This window comes from Fundulus heteroclitus, chromosome 2, assembly GCF_011125445.2.
Source record: "Fundulus heteroclitus isolate FHET01 chromosome 2, MU-UCD_Fhet_4.1, whole genome shotgun sequence".
Lineage (NCBI taxonomy): Eukaryota > Metazoa > Chordata > Actinopteri > Cyprinodontiformes > Fundulidae > Fundulus > Fundulus heteroclitus.
Genome location: NC_046362.1, coordinates 18,332,829 through 18,356,575, shown reverse-complemented (window position 1 = coordinate 18,356,575; position 23,747 = coordinate 18,332,829). Strand labels below are relative to the sequence as shown.

The following is a 23,747-nucleotide window of genomic DNA, read 5'->3' as shown; positions in this document are numbered from 1 at the left end:
CTTGGAGTTAGAAGTCATCCTGCCCAACCCAGTCATGTAAAGGAATGATGTTTCAATATAAAAGAAAATCAGTATTCTGCTGTTATTTCAAAGTTGTAAAGTTAGCTTTAATGTCAAATTCAGAGGTTGTATATACCGTGCCTCTCATTCCATGATTACAAGCCTGACAAGACTATTTCCAGTAGTAGGGTTAAATGCCTCAGGGAAAGGGAGAAGCTGCCGAAAACCTCAGCTTGCTATTTCTTGATAGGCGCCGTGGCCCCTGGCACCACTGAGCCCTGGAGTGACGCCAGGACAGTGATTTGAGGAATTCTTATGGTTTCTGTGGCCCCACAAATGCACCCTTTTACAGGAAATTTGACATGAGCCAGCAAGGGCAACGATCAGAAAGTAGCAATTGTGGTTTTTATGATAAAGCTCAACAGTCAGTGGACACATGACCTATTGAACCTTGATCAAGTTCCTGCATGGGGGAAGAGGGGGAGCTCTTGAAAAAGATTCATTGAGCATGTACCAACCACAGGATGTATTACATCTTCACCCTCCCGGAACAGACGGCTATCATCTTGGTGTGTTTTATGCCAGATTGCCAAATTCACAAGCGTCCTCCCCCTAGTAACAGCCTAATCTGGCCTCCCCCCACACCAGCAATGGTTGCAGCTCACTCATTAATGCCCAATCGTCCGGCCCTGGGAATATTGTCAGAGGGGGAGGGAGCCCGTGCTCGAGTTCTGCAAAGCAATTTGAATATGTAATGTGGCAGCCGCGATATAATCACTAAATCCTTTTCGGTGATTAAAGCAAACTTAAATTGCACTCACTTAACATCGCTTCCTACACTCACACATGCAGGTTAATCTGCTGGTGGTTTCACCAGATATCTCATTACACTCCAACAAGCATGGTGTTTTTTTTTTTTTTCTAAATAGTTAGTTTTGTCTCAATAAAACTAAGAACCTACTGCTTGCGTGCCATTAGTGTTTTTCAGGTCTTTCATGTATGCACACAGACAACAGGCATGGAGACTCAGGGTCTCCCTGAGGCTTGCCAATTCCCTTAAGCCCCCCTGCCCCTCCCAGGACAAAAGCCTACCCAGTTGCATGCCTGACCCAGTAACCTGGCAGGCAGCCAGGGGGAGGGTTGGGGGGGGGGGGGGGGGGGGGGGGGTTGTTTGTAGCGTACCCTGTCTTTGGACTTTTAGGTTCCCCGTGTGAGCACACAGGGCCAGTATTTGAGTACAGAGCAAAGTCACTTTCGTCAGTGCAACCAGTTCTTATAGGGATTAGAACGTCTCCTTATAGACAGGGCCGATTGTGCGGCTAATGCGTACTAGCCAAGCGAGCAGAGGTGGGGAGGGTGTAATACTGACCCGGCTTATCTGGCTGGACATAGGCAACTTTCTTTGAATCAAACAAACATCCTCTTAGTTTCTACCAAAGGGCCTACCCCTCCCCAAAGATTGTTTTTTTTTTTTATCCCCCTAGTAGTCTGTGTAGACCTGTCTAATGGAGGGTACTTGACACAGCAAAGTGTTATTAAGGAAATGAATGACACCTTTACCCCAGGCTGTGTGGTGAGCTGAATTAACAGGAAGCATATTATCATTCAACAACAATGACACCTCCACCATTTCAACCTCATGAGAAATAAATAAATAAATAAAACCAGCCTGTCTTTTGATTTCATGTAAGTGATAATTGGATATGAAAGAGTCAAATAACACTGCAAGAGAAACCTTCACAAATGTGCTCAACTGATAAAAAAAAAGAAAGTGTAATTAATTCCCAGTTTCTGAAGCATTACAGAAAAATATGCACAACTTACCCCCTGGCTCCCCTTGAAGCAAATCGCTGGCTGGTTTGATAGCGAAGCCTGTAAAGAAGGGAAAAATTGGCAAACTTAATTCGCGGATCAGGTTCGTCCCAAATCTACTGAGAAGCTCGCACTTATTTATTATAGTTGAAAATTTGTTGCCATTCTGCATGCCTCAGTGTTTGTTGCCATAACCACCATTCCCCAGTAAATGTAAAGGTTAAAGGTTTCTTGCTCTAATCTGAAGAGAAGTGGGTGTAATTAATTACTCTACTGCCACCAGAAGATTTCCTTCGTGTCACTTTTGTTTGTGATTAATGTGTTTTCCGATCATTTTTTTTTCCTACATGAAAAATGAGGACTAATATTAGTTCCCAGCCGTAAGACATATCTCCTGAAACCAATTGCTCTGCTTCAAAATATATAATTACTGCCATCTGTAAAGCTCCAACTATGATTGGCAGGGCTCTTCATTTATTATTAATGCTTTTAAGAAATGCCTTTCCTGATTGAGGAGTCTGGGTAGTTTCTTCATTAGCCCTAAACTTTTAATATCGAATAGAATATTTATGTAAGGAAGTATAATTGAATTACATATTCTGAATTAAACCAGCAAGAAACCACATGTGAACAGATTTAGAAAGTAATTAGGGATAGAAGAAAAACGTGTTGCTTAAATCCATATTTAAAGCCAGGCCCAAGCGAGTAAACCAGTTTTGTCCGGGCCACAGGTGAATCCACAGCTCGTGTTTGCCTCTTTGCACTTGGATTTCGTCAGAGTCAGGCCAGCTCCTCTTTTGTTACATGGTTTTAACATGGCCATGGTTCAAGAACAGGGATATCGATGCATTTCTGTAGCTAACCGAACTGAATCTGAACTAGGCATGGACAGTAGCCATAATATAAATCGTTAGTGTGACAATAAAATAATTGTGAAGACAATTATCTTGTGATGATGTTTGCAAACCAACCCAGCCTGCATGATTAATTCTTGCGGCATTTGCGCGTTCACAAACACTCACAGGAATTTATATTGGACACAAACTGTTTGGGCCAATCACATTGCAGCGTTGAGGCTTAACACGGGACATACCAGTGCGATGAATGGCACCTAAGGACGCACGCATAGCTGCTATCAATTCTATTTCCTAAGAATCCACAATTTCTTCTTTGATAGAACAGAAAGAAGGGCCCTGACTAGCTTACTTTTGTTCTCGTGGTTTCTAACAATGTCTGCTCCTTACGGTTTAATTTGATACCGTGATTGGCTAAACCTTTGGCAGGCGGGCACTAGGTATCGTTTCGCCCAATCAGCTCAGAGAGTTCTGCTGAAATTCCCTCCTTTTCCCCGAACGGATTCAAATGAAGCAGTCCCAGATTGATCATGTGCAGAACTAGAGTGCTACACATGATCAATCCGGCTGGTCAGGTTATTTGCAAACTGCTAAAACTGACAGTATGATTTAGATCAATATAACCTATACAAAATATGACTGAATGCCAACTGTTGGAGTGAAACATACCCTTTTTGAGAATATGTCAGTTTTATTCTTAAGGCAGTATGTGTTTGTCTGAGGCTCTAATGGTATGCAGAGATGGATATACAGCACAATTGTTTGAGTAATTTTTTTATTTATTCTTAGTCAATTTTTTTGGTCCATTTTGCCCTTCCCTAATCCAAACCACACATCATTCAAACTTTTTTAGAGCTCCAAGAATTGCAAACTTACTTTATTCTACATCCATTTTCCCATAGGTTATTACTGCATTGTATTGTATGTATATGTTACCTATCAACCATTAACAAAAATAACAATTCTATTAATAATGACATTTGTGACCATAACATATATGAACGTGTTTGTTTATAAAGCTAACACTTTACCATACCATAGCTTTGTCACAGTTTGTGAAAAAGTGACATAAAATCATTTACAAACCTATAAATATGCTACGTTGTTTAGATAAAACAACATAGAAATTTAACTTATGCTTTTTTTCAGCAAACGTGCAGACAATAACACACAGCTCTATCTTAATAAAAGGAAAAAAGAATTGTAGTTTCATTCAAATAAGAATATTTGAAAATGTCAACATTTGATAGTTAACGAAGCTGGTAATTCCACCTCTTCCTCATTTTCTACCTGTGGCCATGCCAAACTTGGGAAACAAAAAGGAGTCGTCCTTTACAGGACCGGTTGTGCTGACCCCGTGACAATATGAACCCACTAAGGAGAGGAAGTAAAGTAAAATTCAAAAGCTTTTTAATTACTTTCTTTAAAGAAATGTGGTTACATGACTACAATAAATAATATATTCCAGTAGTATGTCGCTTAGAGTTATTTTGGCATTGTTAAGGTTTATAATGTCTTTTTTTTTTCTTTTTTAATGTAAGAGTCATCTGGTCAACACAGGAATCAGAACCACAATCAATAGACATAAAGAACAATTACATTTCATTATATGGGAGATCTGAGGTTTTTATGGCTGATTATTTCCATATTTGATACAAATACTTGAGACCAAACTGGTGAGGAGGCAAACTGGACCTGATACTCTTTTAAGGATCTATCAAATAATTTCCTTGACTGGTCAAAGTTTGCATCAACTATGCTCATAAAGTAGCACAGAAGTTTGTTGGTTCTTGTTTATTGCGAGGCTTCTTTCCCCTCCTTGTCGCTATTATTTGGCTTTGCTGCTCCCAAAAAATGCAATTTAATAATTTGTTTTTCATGTTTTTTTTTGTTTTGTTTTGTTTGTTTTTTTGCGAGATGAGATAAAGATTACACAAATCTTTAGTTCCACAACTACTTCTTTTTATGCGATTGTGTGCGTAAAAAAACAAACAACATCAAAAACACTTTCTTTGGGGTTTCATCCGTCCTTCTAACTGGACCCAGGATGTAAACATCAGTCAGGTATCTTGAGTAACAGCGGAAGCTCCCAGATTCGGGTTTCTGAAGGACAAAAATCTTCCACGGGCGCAGCGGGCGTCCAGCGGTCTGAACCGGTATTTTCTGGGGTGGTCTCCGGCTCGGAAAACTGTGCGCTGTCCCCTCCCCTCGCTGCCTGCCTGCCTGCCTGCCTGCTGTGGGCTGGAGGAAGCTGTCAGGCTGTGGGAGAGCTCCGGAGTTTCCTCCGCTTCGCGGACCAATGAGCTCCGGAGATGGGCGGGCGACAGCGATACACAACAACTTCCAGAGCCAGCCAGTGCCACCGAACCCAGCTGTTTACTATCCGACTCAACCAACCAAGGTCGGGGGTCCAGGTTTATTAGTGGCCGTGTGCGAGTCGGGAATGTGGCGAACACAAAAACAGACTCGTTTGTTTTGACAGTAGAAAAGAACATATAAAAAAAGCCTCCGCTAAATGAGATTTCTCTGGCAGTCACAACAGTAGCTCCAACTGTCGTATAAAAAGCACGGCTTTGGAGAAAGAGAGCATTTGGACAGAGTAAATGATCTCTGACCAAGCTAATGGACCACAGAGGCAACAAAACAGCGTCCTGAATCTAAAGAACCGAGCGATCCAATACTCAATTTATTCCAAAGAGTAGAGCTGTCTTAAAATAAAATGACAAAAAATAAATAAATACACAAAATCTGCGTTCATCCTTCCATCTAAATTCGGATGTAGCCTGCATAAATTGAGAGAAATTAAAGGCTTTTTATGCGGTAAAATAAAAATAAAGTTGTTGTTGTTTTTTTAGGGAGACTCGGAATAAAAACCTATAAGTTCTAGTATATATATTTTTTTGTTTCAGCCAAGGTGGATCGCGGAGTTACATGCGCGTAAATTAAAATATTAGGAGGCGCCTGTTTGGATCCAGCTCAGTAACAGCTGTGAGAGAATAGGTTCAAACCAGGCACCAGCGCGTTGCTTTCCAAAGCAGTTCCCGGAGTTGGGAGAGAGAGACGATAAAGAAAACAGAAAATGATCCCACATGAACAACAAAAGCCGCAAGCAGCGTCAAAGTTACAGCGGCCCGGTTTGCTTACCTTCAGGTTCTGGAAGGCTTCCAGGGTCCTGATGGCCGTGTCAGTGAGCTTGACGTGGTACAGACTTTTATTCGGGCTGTTTTTGTTAATTTTGCCACAGGAGAGCCCATACCGATGCTCCTGTCTCAGCGCTGCCATGTCTACAACTGAAGCCGATTGGCGACATTCTGCCCGGAACGTCACGGAGGCGAGGACGTGTGGGCGGGGCTACAACATACGTAAACTCACGCCCACAAACAGTAGCGCGCGCACAAGCACACTCCAAGTAAATATGTGTGCAAAGTTTTTTTTTGTTTTTTCCACTTTCGCTTCTCTGGTCAGTATTTTTGGCCATTCGTGCCGCTCCGCCTGCTTTTAGTCTGTATTTATCTGCTCTTTTTTTTTAGCCTTTGCCACATATGCCCTGGGTCACATCTTAAGTCTCCAACTGGATTTAGGTAAATAGCAACACTTTGTGTTTTCTTACTACTGCTACACACACATACACACACATATACAGACATTTACATAAGGAAGTAAGTGCGTTTGTAAATGTGACTTCCAAAACAGATTTTACTGAGGAGGACGTTCATGATGTGTACGCATTTATGGTTAAACCTGTTTTGTTGTTGATGTAAAGTTGATTGTCGACAACTATGCAACTTAGTGTTTGACAAATATTTTTTTTTTATTTTGAAAATAAAACATTAAGTAGGGTTCCAACTCAACAGACGAAAAATAACATGATATTGGGATCAAGAGGAAGTGAGGACATTATAATTAAGATTACTTTAAAATCCTCTTTTTCACAAACTTAGAAAATGTAGCAAAATCAAACTGTGTTAAACAGAATTTAACCAACGTAGGACATTCCAGTCCAGGTTTGTCTGCTCCATAGGTAGGTAGAACTGTTTACGCTTCTGATTCTATTTAAAATTCTCCTGTTTCTTTCTTTCTTTTTTGTTTAAAAGTAGGCTAAATGTTTCACTAATCTTATCTTTTTTATGCAATCTCTTTTTAATGTGTAATCGTTCAGTTTGCTGGTGAAGATTCTCAGTCATCCAGGTCATGGTCATTCCAAGAAAAAGTAAAAAACAAAACAACCAGACTTGTTATCCGTAGTAGAAGACGTTTCGCTTCCTCTCCAGGAAGCTTTCTCAATTCAAAAAGTCTGGAGTAATGTGGACTTGGTACTCCACATTACTCCAGACTTTTTGAATTGAGAAAGCTTCCTGGAGAGGAAGCGAAACGTCTTCTACTACGGATAACAAGTCCGGTTGTTTTGTTTTTTGTTTTTTACTTTTTCTTGGAATAATTGTTCAGTTCAGTCTAAGTACCTCAGATTTTGAACTCGAGACCATGAAATGTAACCCTGTCTGCAAGATGAACTCTCGCGGTATTTGTGCGTTTGCAAACACACGAGAACACATCTTGTACTGCTCTGGCTTCTACCGTTTGTCTTCGAACCAAAAAAAAAACGGTTCGGGCCAATCACATTGCACTGTTGTGGTTTAAGGTGGGGACATACCGCTGCGACGAAAGCAAGAGCTGATGAGCCCACAGTCCAAACCAACATAAACATGGCAGCACAGGAGGACGCACACATAGCTGCTGCCATCTCATCTGTTTGGTAAGAATCCACAATTTCTTCTCCTTTTTAATATGATACAGCGATTGGCTAAAACCAACCTTTGGTAGGCGGGCACTAGGTGTCGCTTTGTCCAATCAGCTCGGGAAGTTCTGCTGAATGTTCCTCCTTTCCCCGGACAGATTCAATGGGAGCAGTCCCACATCTGTAGAACATAGAGTGCTACACATTATCAATCTGGCTGGCCAGGTTACATGAAATGCAATCCAGATATGCAAAAATATAAAATAAAAACAGTGAAAAAGCCCTAGAAAGCTACAAAGCAGAAGTTTTATTTAACCATTGGCAGCTACTGTTTGCTGGTCACTGCATGCTCACCATGTTGTCTTTCACTCTGTCACAGTTACTTTTTTTTTTCTAAATACCTCAAATGTTGCCAGGCAGGTGATTAAAAGTTATAAAGGTTTCTATAATGCTTATGTAAGCATATATGAACAAAACAATAACTTTATTTTGCAGCCAAACCTAAGAGTCTCAAAGATGGTATCAGGCTTAAAACACTAATCTTTACTTCCAGGCCTTGGCCTTATGATAACAACGTAGCGTTTTTTTCCCCCGAGACAATGTCCCATACAGGAAGTAACTGGAAAGCATTTAACAAGACAGACTTTGGTGTGACCACAGGAGGGGCTGGATTGGACAAACACAATTCTTGCCCCAACCACCAATGTTGGTTGAAAGAGACAAAAGGGCAAGAGATACAAGTTAGAGAAGGTGTAAATTAAATTGACCAGAAACCGGTTAAGACACGATGATTCACAGACATCGTGATAAGATGAGCTAATTTTACCTTCGTCGTAAAGCATTAAGTAGTTTTAGAAAAAAAAAACACACCTTAACAGACGAGATGGATAGATTAGTCAGAAATATCAATTCAGCACGCTGTCAAATTCAAACATACGGGTTGCCTCTACATGTTAAGCACGCTCCTTCTTTTAAATCCTTTTTTTGAAGACTCGTCTTTTTTTTTTTCTTCTGGCGATCAGCACAGTGTTGCTTGTCCTTTTATGTGAGTTGCTATTTTTACTTTAGTTACTATTATTTCCCCTAACATACAGCACTTTGGTCAGCCGTTTGTCTTTTTAAAACGTGCTTTATAAATAAATTGGAATTGGATTCGACAAACACCGAGGAGATTGTGCCAATCCCGTTGTGTGGACGGTTAAAAAACAAACAAGCACGAAAGGACAAAAGTGTAAGACTCTGAATATAAAACCTTTCAAAGACAAACAAACAATATTGACACACCAAATACATCTGCCTGTCAGAGAAATTAAATGCCAGAAATGGATTTCGGATTAATTTAATCCTGATGGATAACATCCTTTGATGTGGATTAAAGAGGCAGTCAGTGGGGCTGTGTTTATTTTTGAAATGTAGAATACGGACGCCGCAGCGATATGGGTGTTACAGTGAGCAACAAACCTGTGTTTGAGAGCTATGTCAAATGTTAATAATATTTCAGTCGCCATTATGGCTGAATATTACTCCTAAAAACACGACAACGTTTGCAGTCTTGAATGCTACAACGACAATGGTGGTTATTAGTGACCCTCATTTCCCCCCTACTCTTTCTGTTCCATTGCCAGACTCCCCACCTCTCTGGCTGAGCTTTCCAGTCTTAGGTGCTAAGATATGTATTAGGTAACAGCAGACATCAAAGTGGATAAAATAATTATTGGAAGGTAGAATTTTACCTTGCAATCGTAATTTTCATTGACCGTGAAATATTGTAACCTACCAAATAGTAGAGCCAAACAGTCTTTTTGTGATTGTGATATTACATACCGACATTACGATAGTGATTACACTTTGATAGATGAATTATCTTTACAGTTAGAGTTCTGAAGATAAATGCAAAAAATGACATGTATTCATAGGCTACATAAAATCAAATATTTATAAAAACGCTACGAGTGATAGATTTCACCTGTAAGGTACAACAAATTAAATAAAATTAAACTCCAAAAATGCCAAATAATTGCTTAGCACAGGTTTTGGAGCCACTTGTGTTACCATGCAGATTTTCGGTTTTACTCAGGAGAAGCTTCACTAATTTCAGCGAGACAATGTCAGTTCAACCAAATTCGCTTCAGTTTATTTATTGCCAGCTGACAACAAATGTCATCTCATGGCACTTTAAATCAACAGGGAGAAACCAGACTTGCGGAGGGCCATAATTCGCAACTTCCAACCTTGCCGGATTTGTTTCAGTTCTTTCAATTTATTTTTTTTACTGCGAAACAGTGGGATTGATGTGCTGCCTTAAAATACACAGCCAGACGTGCATCCGGTAAACTCTGATGTTTAGAATGAACCTGTCAGACACTTTAGATTAGATTAGATTAGATTCAACTTTATTGTCATTACACAGGTACAGGTACAAGGCAACGAAATGCAGTTTAGGTCTAACCAGAAGTGCAATAGCAGGTGGATATTACTGTGAATAGAGTTTTACAGACTCTATTCACAGTAATATCCACCTGCTATTGCATCACTATATGGGCATTGAAACCTTTTTAAAGGCATATTAACATTATTGCATATACAAATATGATTCTGAAGTAATAAAAATTCATTATTCTGGGATTTAACAAATAGAAATTCTTTGGTAACCTTGACTGACTTTACAACAGGAAATGTTTAGTCTGAATAACATAGTGAAAGAGAAATTTTTGTCTTTTAATTCAGGGTATGTAAACTTGAGGTTTTAATTTTGTTGGCTTTTGAATAATGTCACTGTTTAAACCCCCCCAAAAATACATTTTAAAGGCTAATTTTTGTAGTCAAAGTTATGTTCACAACCTTCGCGAATGTTTCATTACTCAGAAATACCTTCTCTCTCCGTGCGACCATGTATGTATGTTAGGTTAAAAACATATTGATTCTCAAAAGCTACAACGCGGCACTTGTTATGCAATCGTTAATCTGGTGTAGCCTCTAATTCCTGCTGGCTGTTGTATGCAACTTTGTGGCTCTTAGGAGTAATTACCTTCTAAGATAACTCAACATAAACCAAAGTAAGTGCTTCTTTATTCGAACACTTTAGTGGTAAACATCACTAAATTGTAACAATATTGCACATGTGTTGTGCAGACCGACAGTGAAGTCATTAAGAAGCTTACAGGCGTTCTGTCAGATTAGGTTTTTTCTCCTTCTAATCCTGTAGATTACCACTGCACAAGGCTGCTGGCTGTGAGTCCGTCGTTGCGCTGTGCTGGTTCTTTACATTGATCATTTATTTTTTTTTGTAGCCACCACGTCGTTGAATTAAGTTGACTGAGATGGATGCAAGCTGTTGAGGAGAGGTCAACGTGACGTGGATTTGCCGATTTTACATAGCTGCTGGTGGGGCAAAAACCTTAAAAGCATCATATGTGACCACATAGAGTAGGAATGCATTCTGAGGTTGATTTTTTGAAGCGCGAGATGAATTTTTGAATATTTCATGGAGACATTATTTTGTTTTAAGGAAGAATAGGTGCCGGTGAGAACAGCGACCCATTCACCTCAGTGGATCATCGGCTGAGCAAAGACGATCCTTGTTTCTTGGGACTAATGCAGTTGTCTCCATCGCTCAGTGAAATGGAGACAGAGCCATGTTGCGAAGAACAGAGGGACGGTGCACTGGATCCCACAGAGCCCGAGGAAGCAGAAGGCATTTCTGAACTTGCAGAGAGCAACTCTGTGAACGAGTCGCCTTGTGGTCCGGCAAAGGAAGACCTAGAACTCTGTGGGGAAGACCCGGCTGAAACCGAGAGCCAAGCGGTGGAGAGTAGAGGCACTGACAAAAAAAGCTTACCCGACTGCAGGCAAGAGGGAGAGAAAGGAGAATGCAAGGTAGAGAAGAAACTGAAGAAAACAAATAGCTGGAAGATGGTCCGATTTCAAGACCCCTCACTAGAAGAGGACGTGGTGGAGAGGGATAGCTCAGCAGAGATTCTCTTTCCAGAATACGCAGTGGAAGAATGGACATCTACCCCGTTTGAGGAGCTGTTCATGGCAGAGGATTGGGAGAACATCACAGGTGAGAACACAAGCAATAGCTGCAAATATCTAAAGCCCAACTATTGGAAGGTAGCCTAAGTTTTTTTACTATCGATCTGCTAAAATCAACTGCAATGACAGGCAGTGTTTGAGTATGTTTTGCTATAAATCCCAAATCTTAGCTCAGTACTTTACCCTTTGCTTTTACACAGAGGATCGGCTGTTGAGGAAGAAAGTTCTGCAATCAGGAGACATACACGTCCCGCACGCCACGTGGGATCAGGAGGTCACTGTGAAGATGCAGGGCGTTGTTGAGGACCGCACTGTGGTGGAGAAGGACTGCAAGCTTGTCTTTGTTATCGGAGAGGGGGATGTAATACAGGTGATAATCAAATTCTGTTTAAAGATCCTATTGACGTGTGTTTGTGTTCCCCCATGAAGTCATAAACAGAAAGAAAGATAAACATGTACACCCATGGGCTCCCAGTGCCAAGATACTGATGTAGCCGGTATGGTTGCCATGCTAATCTTAGTTGCATTCTTGCTTGTTGTAATTCTTTAAATCTGGAGATAACAAAAGGGTAAGTCAGACTGACAAGACATAAAAATGTGGGCTGCTTACTAAACGGGGTTCCAATGCATTCCCAATCTGTTGCTTTTTGACCAAATTCCTGTGACTGGATTTTTCGTCACTTTGATATTTTTGTTAGAATCAACTCTTTTGGTCACCATACTTTTCTATTGAGTAGAATATCCAGTGAAGGATATCAAACAGTGCATATAACTTTAACCAAACTGTGTGAATGTAAGTTGAAAAGCAAACATTTTTCTTTCTTCATTTCCTGAAACGGTACTTTTTCGAAGATCTGATGTTTCTGTCAGACAGTGACGGTTTCAACATTACATCCTTTTAGGCCTCAACATTTTCTGATATCTTGTTCCGTTTTTTTTTTTTTTTTTTAGCAAATAGATACAAAGATTAGATAAAACCTTCACCAAATATTTTGACAGAGGTCAGACTTAAAATGTTTTAAAATCAACTGGCAATAAAAACTAAAGGCTGTAAGAAAGAAAAAAAGAAGAAGAGAGAAATCAACATTTCTCTAGGGCTCTTCTAACAAGTTTCTGGTCTAAAAATCCTATTCACTCCTGTCTTTCTTTATCTGTTCCCTCACCTGAGTAAACATCTACAGGTGCATGATCACATTCATAGTTTTCAAGATAAATGTGCCTAAAATGTTAAACTGTAAAATAAAAAAGAACAGCCAACACAACACAGAGGTTTTACAAGGGAATAAAGTTGAGATTCAGTTTTAAAATCCTATCAGGGCTTGAAAATAGTGAAATCAAATCCTTTTCCAGACATTCCTGGCGTTGGAACCCTCAATAGAGCTAGTACAAATTCTTCAGAGGTAGATGTGATTTTCTAACCCTTTAAGCAAATGAAAGTATCATATACTAACATTTTGTATCCACGAATCAATATTTCTCAGTTAATAGAAATACACAACAAATGCAGCCTACACGTGTTTCTGATAAATTATGCAATAAGCTGGATGTAAAACAGAGCCAGGAAGTGTTCCCAGTAATGTGTTTCTCTGACACCTGTAGGCTCTAGAGGAGTGTGTCATGTCCATGCAGAAGGGGGAGATCGCATTACTGCTGACAGATTCCCAGTATGCCTACGGACTTCTGGGAAGGTAAGGACTTTCCAGTTGCTTTTGCTTATTGTAATCTTGCAAATTGCCCAGAACGGTCTCAGCAGGACTTAGGCACTCATCTTTTCTTTGACAATAATGGCATCAAAATCTCATCTTTAGCCTCCCTAACCTGTTGCTGTGGGGGGCAGTCTGTGCATCCAGGGTTAGCAGGGTTAATGGACCATAAACAGGAGCAGATGGCTTCCCCTGAACACCATTCAGAAGCAACCTATCAGTGGTGTGTCTGTAACCTCCTAACCTATGGGGGGGACCCGACTCATATTACAGCCAATGGCTTGGGTTTATAACCTTTGCACCAGTGAAGAGCCAGTATAAACGGACACGGTGTTCAGGAGCTGCCACCTAAAACCAATTCTTTTATGTTTGCTCAAGATAACCTCTGCAGGGGAGAGCGAGTAACACGATTCATATCTGTCAAAATGCAAAGCAGTGATACGATCGCATTTTGTGTCACAATGCAAAAAGGCTTCATAAATGTCTAACGATCAAATCTGCTGATTTATTTAGTTGTTGGTGTTTGCATGGGGGAAATTGACTGTTATATAGTGTCTGACTAACGCAATTTTGCAAAGCACTGCTATTAGCTCATTGTGAAAAGCAATATCATCAGCCGCCATCGCGGCCAATTACGCATTAACAGATTTAAAGAAATATAATGTCGATCCGTGTATGCTTTTTGAGGTAAACACAAACTGTTTTGATTATAGCTTGAGAAACCCATAAAATGAAATATTTTCCAGCGGTTTTCCACATTCAGAACACCCATTATCAGAAGAGCAGCATTAACTCTAATTTGTTTACTCAGCACTGTCATGCGCCAGTATAACAGAAAAAACGGTCCAGGATTCACAGCTAGATTTATGACCCAACTCTATTTTTCTAGCTAAGAGGAATATATAGACCTTTGCTGAAAAAAAAAATCCAACATTGAAGCATTTTGTGATAAAACCATGTTTTTATTTTATTTATTTTATTTGAATGGACTGTGTCCACCTGTTCTGAGTGCTGCACAATACGTCCTGTTTGTATCGCTGGCACTCTGCGAAGAACAGGGCCTGTGAGAAGTCGAGAATCTCTCTCCATGTCGTGTGTGAAGCAGGAGGCAGCAGGAGGCTGGTTAATGATTGTTTTGATGCCACTGATTAGGGCTGTGTGCTGTGCGAAGTCAAACCTGATTTGAACCACAAGGTAGCAAATCAGAGCTCCGTGTCTGCTATTCCAACATGATTCATTTAACTTATGTTGTTCGTTGCCCTAAACCGGATTTTCTCGGGTCACGGATATTAAGTGTTATGAATGTTTTTGGGGTTTCTGAAATGCAAATGAATCCAAATTCTAGATTCAAACCTCTTGTAGTTTTTTGTTGTATATTTATGTTAGTAATCTCTCCGGCTCTTAGTCTAACAGGTAAAAGGCGTTGCTCTCATTTGGTGTAGACGAGCTAAAACAGTTCATTAAATATTTGATTATAACGTGGAGGCAAAAAAAAGATAGAACAAGCAGCAACAGATGTCACGTTTGAGTGTGGATTGAACGATCTCAGCATGTCTGTACTGTAATGTGACAGACAGGCAGACGATGAGGGAAAATCTCATTAACCCCTCTCTGTTCTCTGGCAGATGCACTGATTGAACTCTGTCAATCCTCTGCTGCAAACAGAGATGTTAAGAGCACTTCAGCGAGTATAAAGCTGGTCAGACAGTGTGATTCATCACTGCAGCATGCACTGGTCTGTAGCTCAGAATTTCCATGTTACGCTCGCTGCACTGTCAAGGATACAGACACCCGTGGAGAAGGTGGGAGCACTGACTTGACCGTTCACAGCAAATTAGGTCATCAGAACAAAGTACAAGATGCACTATTATATTTCTGGATAGATAGGTTAAGCTTTAGAGACTTTATTGTATTACTCTAATTTGAGGAACTTACGTAAATGTCTAAAACTATATCTATATATATATATATATATATATATATATATATATATATATATATATATATATATATATATATATATATATATATATATATATTCCTTGAGCTTTCTTACATTTTTGTCATTTTAGTCCATATTGTTGAAGTGGAATAAAAATAAACATTTTACCAAAAAGTAAATGGACTGAATTCATATAGTACTTTTCTAGACATACTGACTATTTAATCGCATTCACAAACATGCACACATTCATCCAACGATACTCAGATTAGTGGGCAATTTAGGGTTAAGTGCCTTGTCCAGGGGCAGGGCGACGTGTGACAGGACCAATAAGTTTTAGATTGTGAAGCAACTACTCTTCCCACTGAGCGACAGTTGCCCCAAACTTAAAAAGTGTTGTACATTTGTATTGAGCCCCAAGTAAGTGCTTTGTTGATCCAGGTTTTGCCAAAATGAAAGTTTAAAGTCTTCTAGGGGTATGTCTCTGACAGCTTTGCACATCTTGAAATCTTTTTTTTGTCAGCTCTGCTCTGTGATGCAGCTCAAGTTCAGCCGGACTGGATGGAGAGCATAAATGAATGCCAATTTTCAAGTCTTATGAAACGTAAAAAATAATAAAAAAGAAAACTCTGAAACACTGAGAATTGGCATGTGTAAACACCCCCTTTGCTATGACACCTCTAAAGGGTTCTGTGCAACAAATTACCTTTAAAATGCACATAATTAGTTAAATGCAGTCTACCTGTGCGCAATCTAAGTGCCGCATGATCTGTCAGTATAAACACATATTTTGTGAAATGTCCAAGAGGCTGCAGCACCACTAAGCAAGAGGCATCACGCCATGAAGACCAAGGTGCTCACCAAACAAGTCAGGGACAAAGAAGTACAAGTCAGGGTGTAGTTATAAAAAATATTCAAATCATTTATGTTCCCCTGGAGCACCATTACATCAGTGATCTTCAAATGGAAATCCCATGGCACCCTAGCAAACCTGGCAAGAAAGGGCAAAATTCACAGTCAGGGCAAGGAGGGCATTAATCAGAGAGGCAGCACAGAGACAAAGGTAACCCTGAATGAGCTGCAGAGCTCTACAGCAGAGACTAAAGTATTTGTCCATAGTAACAAAATAAGCCATACACTTTATAGAGAAGGGCTTTATGGAAGAGTGTCCAGAAAAAAAGCCATTACTTAGTGTTAAAAATAAAAAATCACATTATGAGTTTGCCAAAAGGCACCAGGGCAATTCCCAAAATGCCAGATGAGACTCAAATTGAACTTTTGGACAACCACAGAAAACGTTATGTTAGACACAAACCCAACACATCCCATCCCCCCCAAGAACACCATCCCCACAGAGGAACATCTTGGTGGCAGCATCATTCTGTAGGGATGTTTTTAGCAATAGGGACTGGGAAATTGGTCCAAGTCCAGGGAAATATGGATGGTGTTAAAAACAGGGATATTCTTGAGTAAAAACCTGTTTCAGTCTGATCAAACTCTTGAAATGGTCCAAACTCTCAAACAGTTTTTTTAATTCCAGGTTGTGAGGCAGAAAATTGCCATATGGGGTGAATACTTTTGCAGGCCACTGTATGTTTAGTATATTTCTGCTGAGAGATATACCTCTGCACTGGTCACAAGTCTTTGTCAGCTCAATTCTATTTGCCTTCAGTGTTAAGCTGTGTTTAGCTCCATTCATCAAACACTTTCCTTGTCCCTGCTGAAGAAAAGCAACCCAGGTGCTCTCAGGGTGCAGCGTTCGCTTTTTGCTGTTAGTTCTCTGCCACGCATAGAGTTGTGCATGTCAGTCAGAAAGTTTGATGCTCCATACTCTTGCCTGGCCCCACTTTAATAATAGTACATTTATTCTGTTTTGTTCTTGTCACAGTTGTCTTTTGAACTCATTGAAGATTTTTTTTCATATTACATTTTTGTATTAATTAGTAAACAAAATGCTCCACTCTGCTACCTGAAAAGGTCTCCCCCATAGAAATACTGGCTGTTAAATAGTACTGTGCAGGCATTTTTTATCCTCTGGGTCAATACTCAATACTCATTTCCATTAAACAGTACACTATACAGTTCGCAAACACAACATTAAGACTTAGTAAGTCACGCAGCTTGAATTAGCATTAGACATAATTCACTACTCCCTGCAGCCTGAGAGGGAGGTCCCAAAAGGGAGACGAAACTGTGAAGTCAGACCAGTAAAATTGTTATCTTTGATTATTTCACAGTGATCATAGTCTAAAACATAAATTACTGCAAACTGTAACGTATGGCTATAATGGAGTTTAAATTAAATGTGCCATTCCTCATGTCCCCTCATCCAACTGAGTTTATTCAGGCGAGCAGAAAAAAGCTGGTCAACCCTGGTCAACAAAGTCAAGAAATTTGATTCTTAGAAGTAAAACTATAACCACAGTTCATTCAAACTGGTTGCACTCGGTATATTATGCAAAGTCACTCATAAAGGTGAAACTGTAATAGATTTCAAGTGAACTATGGACTCAGCTTTCTGATTTCTTTTACAAATTTGCATCTTACCTTTAGACATGGTGAAAACTTGGTGTTCATGTTTTATATTTTGGTTCATTCACTACAATTAGACCCTAAAGCACTATACAAACAAATCCAAACTCAAAGGAATTAAGTGACATTTATTGATTTTCATTCATTTCAAACCAGCAAGGTATTTCCTCTTTTCCTTTATACATGAAACCTATTAATACTAAACATTCCTGGAGCATTGTGATCGGTTTATTTCTTTGATTCTAATCTGGGTTTAGGCCTCAGACAAGAGTTTATGATGAGTCGTTACTCTCTCTGCTTTCACAGACAGCTGAAGGCAGAAGTCTGCAATTTGTATTAAAACATGCACAGTTATACATCACTAAAATCCCTCTAAACGTAATGACAATAATGTAAGCAATGCTTACATTATAACGTAATGTTATAATGTAAGCATTGCAAAACAATCTGATATGCTGCATGAATGGGAGAAAAAAAAACTTTTTTCACTTGTTCAATTTGAAGTTAACATAAAACATTACTTGTAGCGGAGATTAAACCGAGAGATGACGAAAGCAATCCGGAAGAAATCAGAAATGCCTAAAACCCTCGCCTCAAAAAGGTTCAGGGTAATCTCAAAAACACTAATTTCCCTACAAAATGAATCTTATAGTTTAAATTTCCTGCCTTTTAATCTGTTTTTACCCCGGTGGCTGCAAGAGAAAACTTTGCTGATTCGTAGTTCCTGCAGTGGAAATCCACCTATGTATTCACCCTGAACTAACTGAGAATTGCAAAACACCTTCTTGTGAATCTGTAGTCTCTTGATGACATTGACAGGTGTGAAAATCTTCCCATGATCTTTCAAATTATTCTGCACACCCAGCAAGGAGAGCAGTTCACAAGAATGACATATATATGACAGGAAAAAAACAACTAAACAAAAAAAAAAAACATAGGGGCCTTCCAACTCAGGGGCAGTACACTTCCACAGAAAAGAAGGGCTTGATCAGTATATTTGACAGGTGTTGTGCAAACAAGCAACTGTTTCATTGCCACTGCATCTTAATGAAAGTTCAGGCGTGTCAGGAATTTCTAGTGGGACTAAAAGAGGTGTGTAAAGATTACTAAGGCGTTCTGTGGGAAAACAAATTCGCAGGAAACTGATATACAGTATATTGGAATGAAGGAATAGTGAGGGCTCTTGATTTGGCAACTTTTGTTGACATGGGAGATGTCACTGATTCACAACTTACAGCATGTTTTCTGTTTTTTTTTCTTCTGCTGTTCTTCCCTCCAAAGACACGCTGCACTGACAAAACCTGTATGTATGGGGAGTGTTTAAACTTTTTCCACATAGTTATTAAGTATTAAATGTATAGAAACATGAAATGAGGCAGCAATGTTGTACCTCTAAGGCTAAAGAGGAAAAGGGCACAGGACAAAGACAGTGTAGATTTCCAACCTTCTGTGCAGACCCTACTCTTAAATAAGGTCTATAGTCAACATCAGTGATAGATCTGTTTCTGTCCTACAAAGAAATGACCAAAATTAGCTCTTCAGAAACAGAAGTAACTATTCAAAGCTCTAATTTCTAACTTTCTCTGTTTTATTCATTTTACATTGAACTAAAGCAAAAATAATTTTGGTGTCGGTATCAGATTGGCTTTGATTAGATATGAAGTGACTTATTGCGAATTTCCTATCTCTATTTTTTTTTGTAAAACTTCGCCCTGCCCAAGGCAATTCCAATGACTTTTTAAGAGCTCTAACGGAAATATATTGGACCAGCATAGAAATGCTTGTTCTAGTCTTCCTGCCTAAACAGTCATGGTTAGATCACAAATCTGTCGTGTCTCACGACAGACAGAGGTCGAAAGCTCAAATGGGTTCAACAGAGCAATATCTCCTTATTCCTACTTTTTCTTGCAACATAGCAAAAGTTAAATGCAGTTCATTTGAATGGCAAACTGCAAACACAGAGCCAGAGTCAAAATATTTCAAAAAAAGCATCTGACAATTTTTAGCTTGATCCACACTGAACAGAGACGAGCCGGTCCAAAACTGACACATCTAATGTTGTTTATGTTAATGGCATGAGAGTAAAATAGCTCATTTTGAATCCTTCAGTCTCTGACCAGAAGGTCACAGGTCAGGGCTGATTAAGCTAAAAAGAGACAGTCCAAGTCCGTTCTCCAGGCGATCTCTACTTCTTGTTGCCAGATCTGCTTTGGTTTTTGCCAAAGTGTCCAATTGTAATGGGCTGTATTGTTTGTTGTTCACCATCCAAATGAGCAAAATTGAAACGTTGCCATATTACAAGAAAAAGTAGAGAAGTGCACCCTTGGTGTGTTTCATGTCAGATGTGATAAATATTCGCTCTTCCTCCTTCTTGCAAACTAATCTCTCCTCTTATCATCCTGTGTAACATGACACAGTCAAGCACTAGCACTTCTGCTTTTCATTACAGCAGCTGCTTGCCAGTACACAGGTAGAATGACTCACTCCCCAGACAGTTGCACTGGCCTCTGTCAATTTTATCAGTTTTTATGCGCACAGTCTCTCCTCCCCCTGTGTCCGTGTGCGTAAGCATGCCGTCCTCTCCAAGAAGGTGGAGGTCCTCTGATCACTGTGACTCACCCTGCAGAACCACCTGGGTAAATGTGACCTTTGAGACCCTTCACTGTGAAAAACACAGTAGGAAAACTGAACCACTTGTCTGTTTTGATACTTCCTCTATGAGAGAAATACTCTCCCAAACACTCCGAAGTTTGGTGTAACTTAAATCTGTTTAAAGAGCGCATGTTTTCTTTGTTCCCAAGTGAAGGATCCAATATACCACAAAGCAAATAACTGAACTCTGAACTGTGCTGAAACAAGTTCCACTGTCGCCTTTTTGGCTCTGTGTTTCTCTTTCCTGGTAAGGACACAGCAGACTGACAAGAAAACCACACCCAGGCTTCATGCTTCGGGAATGGGCCAGCAAGCAACGACAGCTGCAGCGCTGCAGATAACATCAGGCTCAGCTCTCAATGAGCATGCTACCTTCAGCTTTCTACAACTCCGCCACATTGCTGTGTACTTTCAACAAGTTAAGGTTGAGCTAAAATCAAACAGAAATTAAATTCTGGCCTGTGGAGACACTTTATCAAACTTCTGCAATCTAGATGGTAGCTTGTTTCAGGGTCGTGCCTGTATTTTTTTTAGTTCTTTTTTTACCACTTGGATCACTGTTTGAACTGTAGATGTCCTTCATCTAATCTCCCTGGATGTTTACCTTTCCCTCCTGCAAACAGGAGGCTTATCTCTCCCATCAGCAGCATTGCCTGTAATATAGCCCTGCCCATAGCTGAAGCTACTTCTGCTTTCTTTGGTCAGAGAGGCTTTAGTCAGAAAGTTAGTCTCCTGAAGCAAACTATTATTGTACTGAACTTCTGATCATTGGCATAATTTTTAAAAGAAGAGCAACAGCGTTAGAATAGAACAGTACATTTATTGTCCCACATTGGAAAAATTCTGACGTGACAGTGGCAACAATATGTAGACAGAAGACACCAGACTTATACACTGGATAATATGAATGAAAAGGTAATTTAAAGTTGTACTGTAAAGAGAAGAGAAAGAACTTATCAGAAAGGGGAAACCATACTGTGCAATTATTGATAATATGACATATTGAGGTAAAAAAATGCAGTGTTCAACTTAATAATAATTAAACTTTTATTGATCTCACAATGGAGAAATTCACTTCTACATCTTAACCCATCACCCTTTGGGAGAAGTGGGCTGCCACTGTGTAGCGCCTGGGGAGCAATCAGGGGTTAAGGGTCTTGCTCAGGGACCCAGAGTGCAGGCAGTGGGGATCGAACCAGGTACTTGCAACCTTCTCAGAGTGCAAGCTCACTGCTCTAACCACTAGGCCAACACCTCCCTTTTTTTTCTTTTTTTTATAATTGAGGGAGTCATTCAAATTAAGATAGAAGAAAGACAGCAGCCAAATTATAGCACGATGTAAGTAATATTGTGCAATGGGCATGATTGGACAAGCACTCACAAATAAGCTACAAATTGTGAAAATGGACATTAGCAACTGAGAGACTGCGAAATGATTCATGATCAGATCAAGAACCTGTGGAACCACTAGCATGTTGTAAAGACTTATTGAATATGTTGGGAGTAGCAGAGATAATAAAGTCTAACAGCAGAGTTGGCCCTCTATGAGTTTTAGAGCTGCTACCTCACCAAGTAAGCTGCTGGTCCAACAAACCAAACCATAGAAGATGGTTGATGCTATCACAGAGTCAAAGAAGGTCTTCAGGAGCGCTCCCTGCACTTCAACAGACATCAGCAGGCAGAGTCTGCTCTGACTCTTCTTGTAAAGAGCATGTTGTGACACCAGTCTAGTTTATTGTTAAGGTGGACATCCATGTACTTAGAAGATATCGTCATCTCAACATCGGTTCCCTGGACGTTAACTGATGTCAGTGGGGTTGGTCAGCACATGCGTAAGTCCACCACCTCCTCCTTTGTATTCCCTGCATTTAACCTAAGGGAGTTCTCCTTGCACCAGTCCTTCTGTCTGTACGCTGACTCATCCTCCTCTGTGATGAGACCGACTATGGGAGAGTCATCAGAGAACTTCTGAAGGTGGAAACCTGGGTAGCTGATAGAGAAGTCTGCAGTTCGGAGGGTGAACAGAAATGGTGCAAGCACAGTTCCCTGTGGTGCTCCTGTATTGCCGACCAGCCTGTCAGAGACACAGACCCATGTTCTCGCATACTGTGGTCAACCATGGTTGTAGTCCAGTATCCACTGGGACAGGTGGTGTTCCACTCCTGACCGTTTCAGCTTGTCCTTCAGAAGTCTTGGTTGCATGGTGTTGAAAGTGCTATAAACACTTAAGAAAATGTACCTGGTGGTGCTCCAAGGTTTCTCCAGGTGTGCCAGAGCTCAGTGTAGTAGCAATATGATGACATCATCAAGCCCTATGCCAGGTTGGTAGGCAAACTGCAGTTGATCCAATGAATACCTTCAAGGGCTTTGTCATTATGTTGCCTTAATGTAATTGTTTTGTACACATAGCTGTCTGGTTCATGTTAATGCTCCCTTTTTAAATAATAGGTTAATAATACCCATGCACAGCCTTGTCATCATATCCTTCATCCTTATAATACCTTTAAACAAACCATTTTGTACCTAAAGGCCTCATGTCACCATTTCTTACAATTTTTCTTTTCAGCTGTGTCCAGACAGTTTGCTCATGATTAATTTAATTAATTTAAAAACACCAAAGTGGTGATAGTAGGGTCTCCAGCTTGATTGTTAGTTTTTTTTTGTGAATATCTACAGGCGGGTTGCTTTGAAAAAATATATAATGGAGTTCGGAGACTCAACAAACCAGCACCTTCCTCAGGAATTTTAAATCTCTGTGCGGTGTATCTATTCTACCTGTAATTCATCTACAGTATCTCAGTATGACCATCACATGTTAATATAGTGCCCAATTAATCATTTTCCCTCCCCGGTGACATGTGACTCAGGAGTGTTACAATGTCTCAGGTGTGGATGAGGATTAAGTGTGTTATATCTGGTGTCATCGCTCTCACAATCTCTCATATTGGTCACTAGAAGTTCAAGATGGCACCTCGTGGCAAGTTACTCTCTGAAGATATGAAAAACAGACATCAAATTGTCTTTCGTCTCAGATGGAAGCCTCTTCTAAAGATAATGCACAACAAAGCCCACAAACAGTTTGCTGAAGCCTTGCAGACTAAAACCATAGATTACTAGAACCATGACCTGTGGTCTAATGATAAACTTACTTGGTTCAGAGGGTGTTAAGCTTGTGTGGCAGCAACCAATGTGAGGAGTTACAAAGACAAGTGTGTCTTGCCTAAAGTCAAGCGTGGTGGAAATGTCATTGTTGGGGCTCTGTGAGTCCTGCTGGCTGTGGGAGGCTACAGTTCATTGAGAGAACTATGAATGCCGACATGTACTGCAACATGTTGAAGCAGAGTATGATTCTCTGTCTTCGGAAACTGGGCCGCAGACCAATGTTTCAACATAACGACCTCAAACACCTCCAAGATGACCACTGCCTCACTAAAGAAAGTGAGGGTAAAGTTGCTGGACGGGCTAAGAGTGTGTCCAGACCT

The 23,747-nt window shown here is 40.1% G+C and overlaps 2 protein-coding genes across 4 annotated transcripts in view; one reads left to right on the top strand and one right to left on the bottom strand.

Moving 5' to 3' along the window:
* The window catches only part of LOC105919699 (RNA polymerase II elongation factor ELL), a 39,615-nt gene extending 33,577 nt beyond the window's left edge, over positions 1-6,038 (bottom strand). Inside the window, exons 1-2 of the mRNA XM_012855066.3 lie at positions 5,811-6,038; positions 1,825-1,872 (exon numbers count right to left, since the gene is read on the bottom strand). Of these exons, the coding sequence (XP_012710520.3) occupies positions 1,825-1,872; positions 5,811-5,948 (186 nt within the window). The 5' untranslated portion in view covers positions 5,949-6,038. The remainder of the gene's footprint in view (positions 1-1,824; positions 1,873-5,810) is intronic.
* A 1,270-nt stretch (positions 6,039-7,308) lies between these two features.
* fkbp16 (FKBP prolyl isomerase 16) overlaps positions 7,309-23,747 on the top strand; it is a 52,297-nt gene continuing 35,858 nt past the window's right edge. The window contains exons 1-4 of one of the 3 annotated variants that reach the window (XM_036149955.1): positions 7,309-7,419; positions 10,919-11,464; positions 11,637-11,806; positions 13,036-13,124. In XM_036149955.1, coding sequence (XP_036005848.1) covers positions 10,996-11,464; positions 11,637-11,806; positions 13,036-13,124 — 728 coding nt within the window. In that variant the 5' untranslated portion in view covers positions 7,309-7,419; positions 10,919-10,995. Of the gene's footprint in view, positions 7,420-10,592; positions 11,465-11,636; positions 11,807-13,035; positions 13,125-23,747 lie in introns of those variants that run through there. The other 2 variants (XM_036149950.1, XM_036149960.1) reach the window with 2 other exon arrangements.